The sequence below is a fragment of the Girardinichthys multiradiatus genome, chromosome 6 (assembly GCF_021462225.1).
Source record: "Girardinichthys multiradiatus isolate DD_20200921_A chromosome 6, DD_fGirMul_XY1, whole genome shotgun sequence".
Taxonomy (NCBI): domain Eukaryota; kingdom Metazoa; phylum Chordata; class Actinopteri; order Cyprinodontiformes; family Goodeidae; genus Girardinichthys; species Girardinichthys multiradiatus.
In genome coordinates, this window is record NC_061799.1 from 8192177 (window position 1) to 8206934 (window position 14758).

At 39.1% G+C, this 14758-nt stretch overlaps 1 protein-coding gene across 3 annotated transcripts in view; it reads left to right on the forward strand.

Moving 5' to 3' along the window:
- The first annotated feature begins 930 nt into the window (after nt 1-930).
- The window catches only part of LOC124870665 (BMP/retinoic acid-inducible neural-specific protein 3-like), a 46184-nt gene continuing 32356 nt past the window's right edge, over nt 931-14758 (forward strand). The window contains exons 1-2 of one of the 3 annotated variants that reach the window (XM_047369487.1): nt 931-1338; nt 1531-1836. In XM_047369487.1, the coding sequence (XP_047225443.1) occupies nt 1601-1836 (236 nt within the window). In that variant the 5' untranslated portion in view covers nt 931-1338; nt 1531-1600. Of the gene's footprint in view, nt 1837-14758 lie in introns of all 3 variants that reach the window. The other 2 variants (XM_047369488.1, XM_047369486.1) reach the window with 2 other exon arrangements.

Here is a 14758-nt window from a genome sequence, read left to right on the forward strand (position 1 = left end):
AAATGGACGTTGTGATCATTTCTTACACAAACTGGACTAAATTCTTTTTATTGTGATGATAAATATTCAGAATAAATGGAGGTAAGGATTAGGGATGGGCATGAGCAAAAAAGAAAAAAAAAAAACGATTGCTTACATTCCCTAGACCAGCAAGCATCCAGGAATACTTTACTTTTCCCACAGAACACAGATCTCAAAGGTTCAAATGTGTAGTTATGTTTATTAAGGACGAGCTTAGCTTTAACTTGCTTTGAAGGTTCATGAAGTGTAGAGAACTCTAAATTCTTAAATGTTTAAATTTATTTAGGATTTAAAAGAACTGACAGGTGGTTGATTGACGAATCAGGTATTTCTGCAGGCAATGGGTTTCATGGAATATTATGTCGGTGTCAGAGCAGAGGGGACTAAATGCAAACACATGTCACACTTCCAATTTTTTGGTAAAGAAAATTAAATGTGTGTATCTTTTTTTCTGTATCTTTTAATAGAGTTTATTTTTGTGAATTTTTATGAACATAGCTAATAAAAACCCAAAATTCAAGTTCTAAGAAAATATGACTATTACATAAAACCAATAAAAAATGACTTTTAATACAGAAATGTAGGCCTACGGAGGAGTATGTCCATGTGCAGTTACAGTAAGTATATGCACTCAGTAAATTGGATTAATTGCTGACTCAATGCAGTGTGCAGCATATGACATGGCTCCTGAATCTACATGCAGGTTTCACTTTTAGGACTGAATTGCTTAAATAAATTAACCTTTCAATGATATTCTAATTTCTTGAGATGCACCTCAATAAAAAAGGGGGACCTAAATCAAAGTCTATGGCCCCATACAGTCTTGGGCTGGCTCTGGTCACAATCATATCATCATCACGTTCTTCGCCAAAACTTGAGTGATCTTTCTCAGTGTTTGTGTTGCCCTCATCACGATGCGCTGGCTCGCCCTCTTGCTGTCTCACTAGAAAGAAAAAAAAAAAAAAACCCTACGGAAGAAAAGCTCTCTTTGTTGAAGCGAGAGATCGTTCACTCACCAGCTCACACTGGAAAGGGGAGCAGTCGGAGTTGAAGCCCACAGTCTCCCCGGCGCATATATTCTTCTTTCTCAGGCCTTTGAGCGGAGGGATTCCGGACCGGATGGTGACATCTGCCCTTCGGGGTCCACCTTCGGAGATGTCTCTGAGCGCAGCCCCAGCATGAACTCCGCTGCGCCTCAACTTCTCACCGGGGAGCGAGGGAATGCGCGGACACCGGAGGGTCCTCTGTCGAATTAAAGTGAGCGAAGAATGAGAAAACTAGTTGGAGTTTGCGCTTTAAAGACAATATTATCTGCAGGTGATTTCATTGGTTTAATCTGATCATTGAATCTGGACGTCTGTGCACCCGGATCACAGGTTCTCAAGAGCGCATATTTTTATTTTTGAAGCTAAAATCATTATTCTTATTACAAAAAAAATCTCCGTTTTTATTTGTCACTTTTTGTCTGGATTTTTATTTCGGACTGCTGACAATCTACATCTGCGCCAGGCGCGACTTTTCACCCCCATCATCCGTCCTCCCTCCAGTCCGGAGAGAATGAGGTGTCGCTGGGCGAAGCATGAGCCGTCAGAGGATCGGTCATAAGCGGCTGTCTCTGCTATGGAAGGGGCTGGTGGTTCTCAGCCTGTGGCTATGCTGCGGCTGGACCTCCGAGGCGGTCGGGCAGGGCGAAGGCGTCCCCGGTTCCCTGGAGTGGCTGCTGTCGGATAAAGGACCCTTCCACCGGTCGCTGGAGTTCCAGGAGGCTCTGGAGAGATACCAGCAGGGCTTCAGCACCCGGTATAAGATCTATAGGTAAGAGCCCTCTGTCTTAGGATGATGGACGTGGATCTCTTTGTGTGTCTTTGTGGTAATCACTAGGAGTTTTAGGATTTGGGTTGGCATTTTGCTAAAATATGCCACATAATCAGTGGGCCAGGGGCACGTACAGCAAGTTTTTAAAAGGGCGACCAGATGGGGGGCCACTTTAATTTTGAGGAGGTACCAAACCAAAATCAACAACGGTATCTCTGGAGTGGGAGTGGAGTGGGGATGGGGGAGTGAGGAGCTTTCCATATGGGTACACAAAATAATAAATTAGAATTATTAAATAAATCTAAGTGAATAAATATTGCCACTCATTGAAATTTGTTCCCTTTTTTCCTTAATTCATATTTAGGATATAAATGTGTGTGCCAGATTTTAAAGTTACAGCCAGATATAGGGGGCCATTTGAATCTTGGGGAGCCAGGGGGGGTGCACGAAAGTACATGATTCTCAACAACATCTAAACTAAAAGCCAATACTGGATTTCAAACGTACCTGTAATTGAAATGTGTTCTCTCTGTTCATAAATGTATAATTTAAGGCATATTGTTCATATTGCATGATTGATTATCTACCTAGGGAAAGCCAGCTAGCAAATTGAGTTTTTTTTTTTTTTCAGTTTAGTGTTTGCAGTAAAGCTTTGCATTCCCTCACAGCTATTGACAACTGCATCAAATTAGTGGAAAGCAGATGAGCAAACCTGAAGAACAACCGAAGTGATTCAAAGTGTGCCCTGGGCTTCCATCATTAAGCATTCTGAGTGCAAACAGTCCTGCAATCCTCACTCATTCCTTGGATTTGGGCTCAGGATATTTCAGGCCATTCGGTGGCTCTGTGAGTGACCTCTGCGGCAGGAGAGCAGGAGTTAATCCCCTTACAGTGCACGGAGCTGTGCCTTTCTTCTGCGACTTCCTGCAGCTGCATTAGCAGAAGCTTCTGCCACCTTTGTCTAAGTATTCCTCACAATAATTCCTATGTATTCCTGCTCTGATGCAGCTGTTAGGAGGCAGTTGAAGCATCCATTTCATATCCTCCATCTGTCAGCATTTGGGCTGCACACAGGCAAATAAGCTGGTCTGAATGCTCTTATAGTCTTGTGGGGTTTGGTTGAAGAATAGAATGCTTCTTTTCTGCTGTGACCACTGTCAAGGGTTTAACCAAGTGGAACAAATACTTAGCGGGCATCTCCAGGCAAATAAATCAATTTCTCCATTTTTCTATCTCAGGAATCTTTTAGACTGTGTTGCTAATCTTTTATTGAGACCTGCATTGTTTTTATATTGTTTTTTGTTTTTCCCAGTGAGTTTGCCACATCAGCTTTCTTAGGAGTCCCTTGACTTTTTGCCTCTTCTCTAAAATTACCGAATAATCGGAGATAATTATGAAGATGCTGACAGCTAGAGCAGTCAGAGGCAACCAGCATCGGTAATGGCCTGCTGCCACCTATCTTCCTAAGGGTTTTTTATACACCACGCTCAGTCCTGCTTCCTTTAAGATTTCTGCTTACATTTTTCACCCAACGGCCACTTGGAGGATTATGGATTAAGCATTTTAAGCCTGACAGTAACATAAAATACAACTTCTACAAAACTCTGCATTCAGAACATCCATCCATGCATGATCTATTTGCAAAAGATCCCCACATTTGTCCTGCAGATGCAAAAAAAAAAAAAAAAAAAAAACAAAAAAAATACTTCCATGCCTCCATGAAAAAGATGGGAAGAAATCCTTAAAATTAAGTAATCTTTTGGTGTTGTAACATTTTCTAATGCAGAAAATGTTCAAAAAATTCAACCTTTAATTTTAGCACATTTAATAAAAAAAAAAGATTCCACTTTAAGAAATAATTATTTTTGACAAGATTGCAGGTGGCGTAATAACAAGCAGGGTCACCAAGCTTCCTTAACAACCAATAGATGCTCTCGTCTAGCCAACTGGCTTTCTCTCTTACTAATCATGAACATAAACGGGTGGAGGTTACTAAACTCTACTGGGTTTCTTACTGGGACTTTATGCTTTGGTGAGAGAAGACTAGGATTAATCTTTTCAAAAACAAACACATCAGGTTGGTTAAAGGATTACTATATTGAAAAGTGTCCTATGTCCATTGTTAAGTATGGCTGAGCATCTGATATGCTGTGGGCTTGTTTCATTTTCCAAAGGCTGTGGGAGCCATGGCACATAGAAGAACTGAAATAAGTTAATTTTATGTAGACTGTAACACCTAAAAGAGGAACGGCGTGCTGCAGGTTCCGTGATGGAAGTAGTAGTTTTGAATCCAGCTACAAATGAAGGAACTCCAAATATGCATTTATGCATCTAACCATATATCCCTAGTCTTTACCTCATTTTTTATTAAACTTCAAAAAGTGCATCAAGATAAAGTTAGTTAGTTGATGCATTTACAGACTGTAAGTGATGGGAGTTCTTAGATTTTATGCATTTATGTATTTTCAGTGTTAAGAGAAAGCTCATTAAGGGAAAATCGACCATTCTCTGGCTGTTTCATTTTTTTCATATCTACCCAAAACAACACTGAAAGGGTTTAACAAAAACAAAATCGACCTGTAACTAATTGCTGTCCTATTGGAAAAAGAGGTTAGTGACAGCAGGGGTACCGATAAGTGTTCAAGCTGTGTTTTTGTGAAGAGCAATTATTTCTTAATGTTGGATTCTTCCCACTGAATAATTGTACTCAAATTAGAAGTTAGATTTATCCAAAACAATTCAACGACAGATTACGCAACTGTAGTAAAAAAGTATTTTGAGGCATTAAATCTGTTCCTGTCTGAATGTGATTATTTATTTTCTTAAACCTTATCCTATAAAAAAAGAAAGAAAAGGAGACAGTCCCAGTAGCAGTAATGCTTTAAATAACATGGAATATTTTTTCTACATCCTACTAAATACCCCAAGGGATTCGAATGCAGTTTTACCCCTCTGACCACTGTAATAGGCTTAACACCACAGTGAATATAACATTGCTGTCATTCATGTGGGAGCATGTGATTAGGCTGTCAGTTTGACCCTACAACAGCACCTTTTATAAAAATGTTCCCCCTATTCCAAAAAGTTTTCTGTTTCATTGGCGATTGCTTTTTGTGCACACCCTGAGGCTTCCAGTTCACCCATAGCTCCACCTCCTGTCACCTCTGCTGTTCGCCACATGCTGAGGGAATAGCTGCAGGCTAAACCACCATCTGTCCAGCGGAGATGGAGGCTTATCCTGTCCTATTGTTATGATGATAGCTTGTAATGACACACTCCACACCGTCCCAGCTCACCAATTATTTCTCGTTCTTCTTGTGGCGCTGATATAATGGCCTCCCGGGAGGAGAGCGAAGTATATGTGGAAGAGCAGGCAGCGCTTTGGGAAAGGTACACTAACCGATCGAGCAAGGGTTAACGAGTATTTAGAGTTCAACAAGAAGTTTGTCTTAAGGCCACGAGATAAAAAAAAGATGATGTGAGACTCTGAGATTTTGGTTTTATGGTTTTCTGATGCTGTGAGCTTTGCATTGCAATAAGCTTTGTTTTTACCATGTTTTCAAAGCTAAAGTTCTGAACAGCAAATCATACACAAATGTTTCCCCACAAGGCTGCTAGTGGGTTTTTTTTAGGGCGAGCGGCCATTTCTAAGACATAGAGGCACAGACAAATCTGTCGGCAGCCCTGATAAATGTGTAAAAAAGCCTAATTTCATACTAAATAAAAATCCAGCGTTTAATTTGAGTATATTTCTTCAGCATTAGAAAATCCTACTTTAAGAACTACAGGGGTTGGACAATGAAACTGAAACACCTGGGTTTAGACCACAATAATTTATTAGTATGGTGTAGGGCCTCCGTTTGTGGCCAATACAGCGTCAATTCGTCTTGGGAATGACATATACAAGTCCTGCACAGTGGTCAGAGGGATTTTAAACCATTCTTCTTGCAGGATAGTGACCAGGTCACTACGGGATACTGGTGGAGGAAAACGTTTCCTGACTCGCTCCTCCAAAACACCCCAAAGTGGCTCAATAATATTTAGATCTGGTGACTGTGCAGGCCATGGGAGATGTTCAACTTCACTTTCATGTTCATCAAACCAATCTTTCACCAGTCTTGCTGTGTGTATTGGTGCATTGTCATCCTGATACATGGCACCGCCTTCAGGATACAATGTTTGAACCATTGGATGCACATGGTCCTCAAGAATGGTTCGGTAGTCCTTGGCAGTGACGCGCCCATCTAGCACAAGTATTGGGTCAAGGGAATGCCATGATATGGCAGCCCAAACCATCACTGATCCACCTCCATGCTTCACTCTGGGCATGCAACAGTCTGGGTGGTACGCTTCTTTGGGGCTTCTCCACACCATGACTCTCCTGGATGTGGGGAAAACAGTAAAGGTGGACTCATCAGAGAACAATACATGTTTCACATTGTCCATATCCCAAGATCTGCGCTCCTTGCACCATTGAAACTGACGTTTGGCATTGGCATGAGTGACCAAAGGTTTGGCTATAGCAGCCCGGCCGTGTATATTGACCCTGTGGAGCTCCCGGCGGACAGTTCTGGTAGAAACAGGAGAGTTGAGGTGCACATTTAATTCTGCCGTGATTTGGGCAGCCGTGGTTTTATGTTTTTTGGATACAATCCGAGTTAGCACCCGAACATCCCTTTCAGACAGCTTCCTCTTGCGTCCACAGTTAATCCTGTTGGATGTGGTTGGTCCTTCTAGGTGGTATGCTGACATTACCCTGGATACCGTGGCTCTTGATACATCACAAAGACTTGCTGTCTTGGTCACAGATGCGCCAGCAAGACGTGCACCAACAATTTGTCCTCTTTTGAACTCTTGTATGTCACCCATAATGTTGTGTGCATTTCAATATTTTGAGTAAAACTGTGCTCTTACTGAAGACTGAAGACTGGCTACCAGGCTGGTCCAATTTAGCCATGAAACCTCCCACACTAAAATGACAGGTGTTTCGGTTTCATTGTCCAACCCCTGTAATTGATTTTAACACAATCCCAGGTGGCACAATTACTGGTAACAAAATCTTTCAAGTAAATGCAACTGAAAGAAGTTTTTATACCTTGTGCGTTAATCAGAGATTCTGGGAACTTCTAGTTAGTAATCCTTAAAGTTCTGTCATTTAAATGGTAGTTCTGCTGTAAATATCCTGAACAATGTCGTTTTGCCGATAGCACTCACAGCATTTCACAGGTTCAGAAGAAAGTTGATTTTATTACTGGTAAACCATTTCTTTGTTGATTTGGTCCGATCATTATTCTGTTGATAGACCCAGTGACGACCCATTTTCAGTTTTCTAATAAACTTTTATTTTAACTCTCCTAGTATTCCAAAGTCTTAAGGATGAGATGCACTTTAACTAGGTTCACAGTTCCTTTGGAAAAGAAATAGGCCCACAGCATTACAAATCGTCCACCATATCTAACAGTGGGCATGAGGGCTTTTAGCTTATTTTAATCGTTTGGTTTTTACCAAAACCACCTTCAGAGTTTGTTTGCTGAAGAGCTCCGTCATAACCCCCTTTCAGATCATCCTATCAATCCACGACCCAAATGTTTTCTGTACACCAGCTGTAAGGTTCCGTCGTGGGAGTGGGGGCTTGAAGTGGACCCACCAATATTAAACCTCTGATCCATTTTGGGAGGTAGTCACGACCATGTGATCACACATCCAGAGGGCTGCAGCGCGTCTTTTCAAATAACATCTATTGGGGCCCTCACCTCATTAAATTCATCACTCTGAACTGTGCTGAGACAGGAAAGATTACTGGACTATGGCCTTGAATAGTTTAATCAGAAACTTCTGAATGGAACAGTTTTGAAAAGTATCACTGGGCGCTGCCGCCTTGGAGCATCGGCTGCCGGGCATATTCTTTGACGAATGACTGATGCTGCTTTTGTGCATTACTCTTGGACATAGTGTTATGATGCCAGGCAAAAACAACAGCAGGACAGGAGTCTGTGTGTGCAGACAGAGCAGAGACATTGGATGATACTCCAGGGATCTGTATTATCTGAAAAAAAAAAACGTTGGTCAGCAGAATCTGACGCCGGTAACATATTGTGGCAGTGCACAGCATTCTTTATTGTATTTATAACACTAAATGTGTTTGTACAACCTTCATAAGGAGCCCAGCCTGATACAGGTTAACTCACCAATTCCTTACACTTAGCACTCAGGTGAATGCTATGAGTTGTAGTCCATGCTGCATCGACTTATATCATGTTATTGGTAAATTCATCAGTAATGTGGGGTTAATGGTTAGGTGTTTTTTTTCGAGTAGTAAAATGAAAGGAGTTTAAAAGTCATCTGTCCAAAGCACTCAGTTCCAGTTAAAGACGCAGTATAGTATAACAAGCTCTGCTTTTATGTTTGTGACGGTAGGGCAGAAAAGCCTTTTTCCTGGCATCAGTCCCAGAATGCCGCTTGGCTTGTAGATGTAATGGCTGATATGGAGACTCTGTGACACGCAAGATGCCACTCTTTGCTGCAGTTCTTTAAGAGTAAGATTTGGAGATTTGCCTTACATCCCGTACAGTCCTGCTCATTGTGGATGGTTACATGATATATATGGCACTTGTCTAGCCTTGTGCCAATTGGCTAAAAGTCATAGATTAGGGCAAAGAAAATTTTTAGTACACCCTGGACAGGTCGCCAGTCCATCGCAGGGCAACACACATACAACCATGCACACACTCATTCATACACCTAAGGGCAATTTAGATTGACCAATTAACCTAACAGGCATGTCTTTGGACTGTGGGAGGAAGCCGGAGTACCCGGTGAGAACCCACGCATGCATGGGGAGAACATGCAAACTCCATGCAGAAAGACCCCAGCAAGAAAATTTTTACTCAAGTAAAAATAAAAAGGAGGTTCTTAGTACTATAGTTTAAGTTGAGTATGGTCTCTTCTGTTCAGTGCATGGAAGATAGGAGGGGATATTAATCTCTGTCATGTGTTGCACTTTATCATGTTTGGGTAGTAATGTTTCTTGCATTTAGTGTTGTCTTTAGTTTCTTATTAGAAACTTCCTATTTTATTTTGGATAGTCTAGTCCTTTCTGTTGTTTATTCACTTCATTACCTGTCTTTTTACTGTTACTGAGTTCCCCAGTCTCCTGATGGTTTTGAGTCTTTCTTATATCTATTGCTGTTTGTTTGTGTACTGTTTATTAGTTTCTGGTCTGTTTATTTCCTGTTCTGCAATTTATTCTCTTTGATTCCCTCTGTCTCTGTTTTCTGATTGGACTCTCAGCTGGTTCTTGTTCCACAGATTAATTTTCTCTGAGTATATATTCCCATTTGGTGTTTTAGTCACTGCTGGTTCATCTGCTCAATCCTGCTCTTGTCTGCCCCGTGCAATTCTGTCCTCAATTGTCTGATCTCCATGTTCCTGGTTTGTTTTTGGATTTATTTATTTTCACAATGTTCTGTTCAGCTTATAGATTTTTGAATTTTGTAAGCTGCTTTTTGTATTATTAAACGTCTTCATTTTTATGCCTTCCTTTTGCCTGCATTTGGGTGCTCCACAAACATCACCTCTTTGGTGACATTCTCAAAGTAACTGTTAAAGCTCAGAATAAACAAAAAGAATACTTTACTAGTAAAACTGCAATAAAAGAATAAAACTGGTTAACCCGCGGTCTTTAAAACATTTAGAGAATTTAGTTTATCTTCTGAAGGCCAGCCATCCCATTGTCCTCAGCTTGTCCAACATTGAAACATGTCAAACTAACTACATGGCAGGTGCAACAAAAACTCTTTTCATTTGGCTGCTTCTTTATAGTTTAATTGTTTCTTTTTTTTTTTTACACCAAAATTGTGCAGTTATCTCACAAAGACATATGGCAACATAAACATGACTTTTAACATATTAAAAATGGAAGGTATTAATGTACTGCAGCCTCTGTCCTATTTTTGTTAAAAGCGTAGCTTTTCTTTTAATGGATTTGAATGAGGTATTTATGCCTAATGAAAGTATTTTTTGCAATATGGTGGTTTTAGTAATCCTTTTTGTTAGAGTAGCAGAGTTCCATTGTTTGGTATAAGTACGGCAACAAACTTATTTTAGTCTTAATTTGTCTCACTCTGTTGAGTTTTTGCACCATTGTAGTTCTGTTATTTCTGCACACTGTGGGATGATTGCTGTCGACAGTGGGTTGTACACTAAGGCAGGATGGCTCACTCTGATGCAAATATTTAGAAACTGGCTCAGCTGGTGCTCAATGTCCCATGCTGATTATTTTATATTTACTTTGGCTAATACGGTTGTAATTTTGCCATTTTCTTTGGGCATGAAACATCTGTGCACTAGTAGGTTGAAGTGAGCTGGCTGAAATAGCAGTTTCTTTTTCCTTCAGGGACTCCATAGTCTGATGGTGGAGATTTTCCCATTTCCTCTACATATCTGTGGCGTTTTTCTCAAGCTCTACTAATTAGCAGCCTGTTTTACACATGCCCTTTCCTTAGGGCTATATCAGCCAGCCAGTACATTGACCCTTCTTTAGTAGGCACATAAGTGAACCTCATTAACAATCACAAACCAGTGAACAGCTGATTGGACACTCAAAATTCCAATATTTTTTCAATTAATAAACTTACCATACATAAGCTCTAATTTGTACTACTAACAACAACACTGTTCGGTGCTGGTACTTTGACTGAGGGAAGAAGATTGAAACTTAGTTATTTTTAGTATTAGTGAAGTCAAAGAAAACAACGTTTTAAAGGGGATATATCATGCAAAATCCAATTTTTTAGCCTTTAAATACATTTTGTTGTGTATTTGGAGTCTGTAGGAGTGCAGAAAAGTTTAATCTAGTTTCTCCAGGTGCTGCAGAAATATCTTTATATTCTATTTTGGTTATATTAGTCCGTTCAGTATTCTCTATCATCACAGTATTTACTGCTGAACTGTTAAATAAGGTCATGGACCTCCAGCTGATCAATTTTGTGTATCCACCATATTTATATCTTGCTGCAATTTTATAGTCCAAGCTCAATATTATATTATCTTTAATATCTTGTTTCTGCGGCCCTAGATAATTGTTATCAAACAACAAAAATGGCGGAATGAGTTAAAGTGGAGTGCTCTTTGACCTTAAGGGTGGCAGGTGTGAAAGGGCCGAACAGCATTTAAAGAGCTAAAACAAATTGCTCTCAGGCGCACCTCAGAACGGGTAGCTCCACGGAACGGCCTGTGGAGCTACAATAACAAGGAGTTCAGACCAAAGCATTGCAGTTCCACTTTATATAGACCACAAGTAAATTATTTAAGTGTGAAAAGGAAGAATTTGTGAGCATGATATATCCCCTTTAAATAACCACTTAAAACATACTGTATTTCCTGCGACATCCTGTGAAATGTCGCAATTCCTTAGAGCTGCAAAGAGAGCGAGCAAGACTTTCAGCAAAAGACAGTAAGGCTGAACGATGCATAGCAAAGCTGTTTTGTTGTATTGTTTTGAGGTTTCAACCTCAGGAATACAGAACATGTTTAATTTAAAAATGTTGGAGCCTTAAGGTAAATTTTGGGTCTACGATCCCCAGGATATTCACACTGCTGCTGTCTGACCGTGCTAATCAATAAGATGCTAATGTAAGGGATTATGATTATTGATTATAAATATTAATCAAAAATTACAATTCAATCAGTCAGTCATTTTTTCTACCGCTTCTTCCATAGTGGGTCACGGGGAAGCTGGTGCCTATCTCCAGCAGTCTATGGGCAGGAGGCGGGGTACACCCTGGAGAGGTCACCTGTCCATAGCAGCAAAAATTACAATAAAAAAATCACAATTCAGAGATTAAATTCTATCCAAAAATCATTTCTTACAAATAAAGATAAAAGATACACTCTGGTGGTGTGACTATTGGGCTCACCACATTTAATAATTACAATTACTTAATTATCATTAATAATTGATAATTATTAACTAAAACCATGCCAAATGTCACCAAATGGTGTGGAACACTAACCTTATCTTGACAGATAATCACTCTTACACAAAATAAACTAAAAACACTGTCTCTTTATCTATGTGAAAATTTATTTAACCAATTGTCCCTCTTGCAACCGACTAATCATGTTCAAAACATTTCACCTGATTAATCATGCAAAAGGGGGTACATTAATAACCAAAATTAAGGATGCATATTGAGGGTAGATGGAGATCAAACCTGCAGTTTATAGACTAAGTGGGAATGGATCAAATCTTCAGATTGACTTGGAATGTATTAAAAATAAACAATCAGTGGGACGCAATGAGTTTCCACATAGGCAGCGCCTTCGGGAGCGGCTTAGCTCTTTATCAGCACAGTAAGCACTTCAGAGTCCAACTGTATTAAACAGATCAGATGGTTCCTCAGAACCTCAATAAACATTGCATGCAACATACAACTTAAAACGCATTGAGTTAAATAAATAAACAAAATGTTAACTCCAAAATAATTTTGCCACTATTTTATTAAATTAGAAAACCCTGTTTTACAGTCACTGCTCTCTCACTTATGGTGTGATGCCTTATTATAAATGATTGACATGGCAGAAGGCTTAGAGAGGGTGTGAGGTGTCTGACTATGTTCAGAGTCCTGTTCCTGCAGCAAATCAAAAACAGGTGTTGGAGAGAAGGTACAGACACTCAAATGACCCTCATAGCTCCCCTCACTATCCTCTGCAGGGCAATCTTGTTACCTTATTGCAGCTACAGTGCCAGACTGAGATGTAGTGCATCACCACATAACTTTCATCACCACAGCTTTGTAAGAAAAAGGATGCTATTAATATTGTTAGTGTAATTTATTATGTAATATTCATATGTTCCCATTTAAACACATTTCATTTTAATGGTCAAACACTGCTATCAAATAAATGGAACATTTCTATTTATCATTAATAAAATGATGTTTTATGTTTCAGATCGTTTTTAATATCAGAAAAAATAAGCAGAGTAAATACAAAATGACAATTTCTTTTAATCATAGAAAAAAGCTCTCAAAAGTAGGGCTGGATGATATCAGGAAGACATGCTATAGGCAATAATGTTAGTAAATGTCATGATAATAATATTCAATTCAATTCAATTCAAAAATACTTTATTCATTCCAAAGGGAAATTAAATGTTGTTATAGCTCATTATGAAGGTTTCTTCAAAGAGCCGTTGTAGATGCTGATGGCTGTGGGCAGGAAGGATCTCCTGTAGCGTCTGTCTTACAGCAGATCTGAAGAAGCCTCTGACTGAAGACACTCTGTTGTTGTAGGACAGTCTCATGAAGAGGATGCTCAGGGTTCTCCATAATGTTCTTCATTTATTTATATGAAGTCCTTCTTTGCACAATAATCTCCAGAATTCCAGAGGAGTTCATATGACCTGTGATAAGTAACCAGATAGTTAACAGTGTTAATGTCTTCCTACTTTGTTTTCATTGCAAACATACAACATGTAATTTCTTAATGATTTTACTACCCTACCACCGCTTTACCTTCTAAAACATTTATATGTTGCATTAAACACCAGCGTCATCAATTATATAACTATCATAGAGAGCCTGAATACATGGGACCTAAATAATTAGCCAATATATATGCTGTCCAGTCATTGCGATAATTATACTTCATACAGTATTACAATAACGATAAATATGCAAACAATTGTCAAACTATTTCAAACCAACCTGGCTCTGTGTCAAAAAGTAATTGCCCCACAAAAATAATAGCTGGTTTTGCAACCCACAACAACTGCTATCAAGCACTTGCAATAACTGGCAACAATTCTTTTACATTGCTGTGAATGAAATTTGACCCACTATTCTTTGCAGAAAGGATTTATGGCATGAATGGACTATTTATGTTCCTGCCACAGCTTCTTAGTTGGATTCAAGACTTTGAGTAGACCACTCCAAAACATTCAATTTACTACTACAAAACATAAATCTGCCCAGTAATGTTCAGGAACTTTCAGTAAGGTTTTAAATGCAGGCAGAAGCGGTTGCCTTGGGACTGATTCTTAATTGCAAGCCAGGACACGGCTTCCAGGAGTTGTGTGATAAACCCAAGTCAAAATACTCTATGATAGAGTACTTGTATTGAATTTAATTAAGCCATAATAAAAATGTATTTCTGTTAATCAGATGATTTTTCCATGTGTGCTCTGAGATTTCTTTTTAAACCTAAACAAAGTTAGTGCATCTAAGCTGGCACATAGATGCACCACGATCATGTGGAACAAAATGAACTTGATCACAAAGAGTACTTTTATGCAATTATGTAAGTAATTTGATTTGGTATTTTAATGATCTGCTGTTACTAATATAATTAGTAACAGCAGATAATCAATAATAAAATTAATAATAAAAGCAGGTGTTTATTATTGCTTTTAGGTAATGTGGAGAACTAATTTTGTTGTTATATTATTATTATGGATTATCCCAGCTCATTCTTCTCTTGGTTTACTTTTCTTTCAGAAGTTATGTTCCCATTGATGGTTGTTCTGTAGAACAAAAAGAAACACGTTTTAAAAATGATTTACAAATCTTGAAATTCTAAATTTCAGTTACAGTGAATAAATGACATATTTGGTCAAATGACTTGCTTAAGACTTGAAATTAAAAGTTTAGGACTTGGACTCGACTTGAGACCTACATGTCTTGACTTTTGACTCGATTTGGGACTCTCATGTCTTTACTTGGGACTTGACTCAAGACTTGCGTGAAAAGAGTTTACTCATTTGTGACTTGGTCCAGCCTCTGCCAACACCACCATGTTTAAGCAGTTCTTTGGTCTCATTGGTCCACCCTGTATAATTTCCAAAATCTTGGAGATTATCAAGGGTTTTTATTTTTTATTTAACCAAGGTTAAACAAGACTCTTGTCTTTCTGCAGTGGTTTT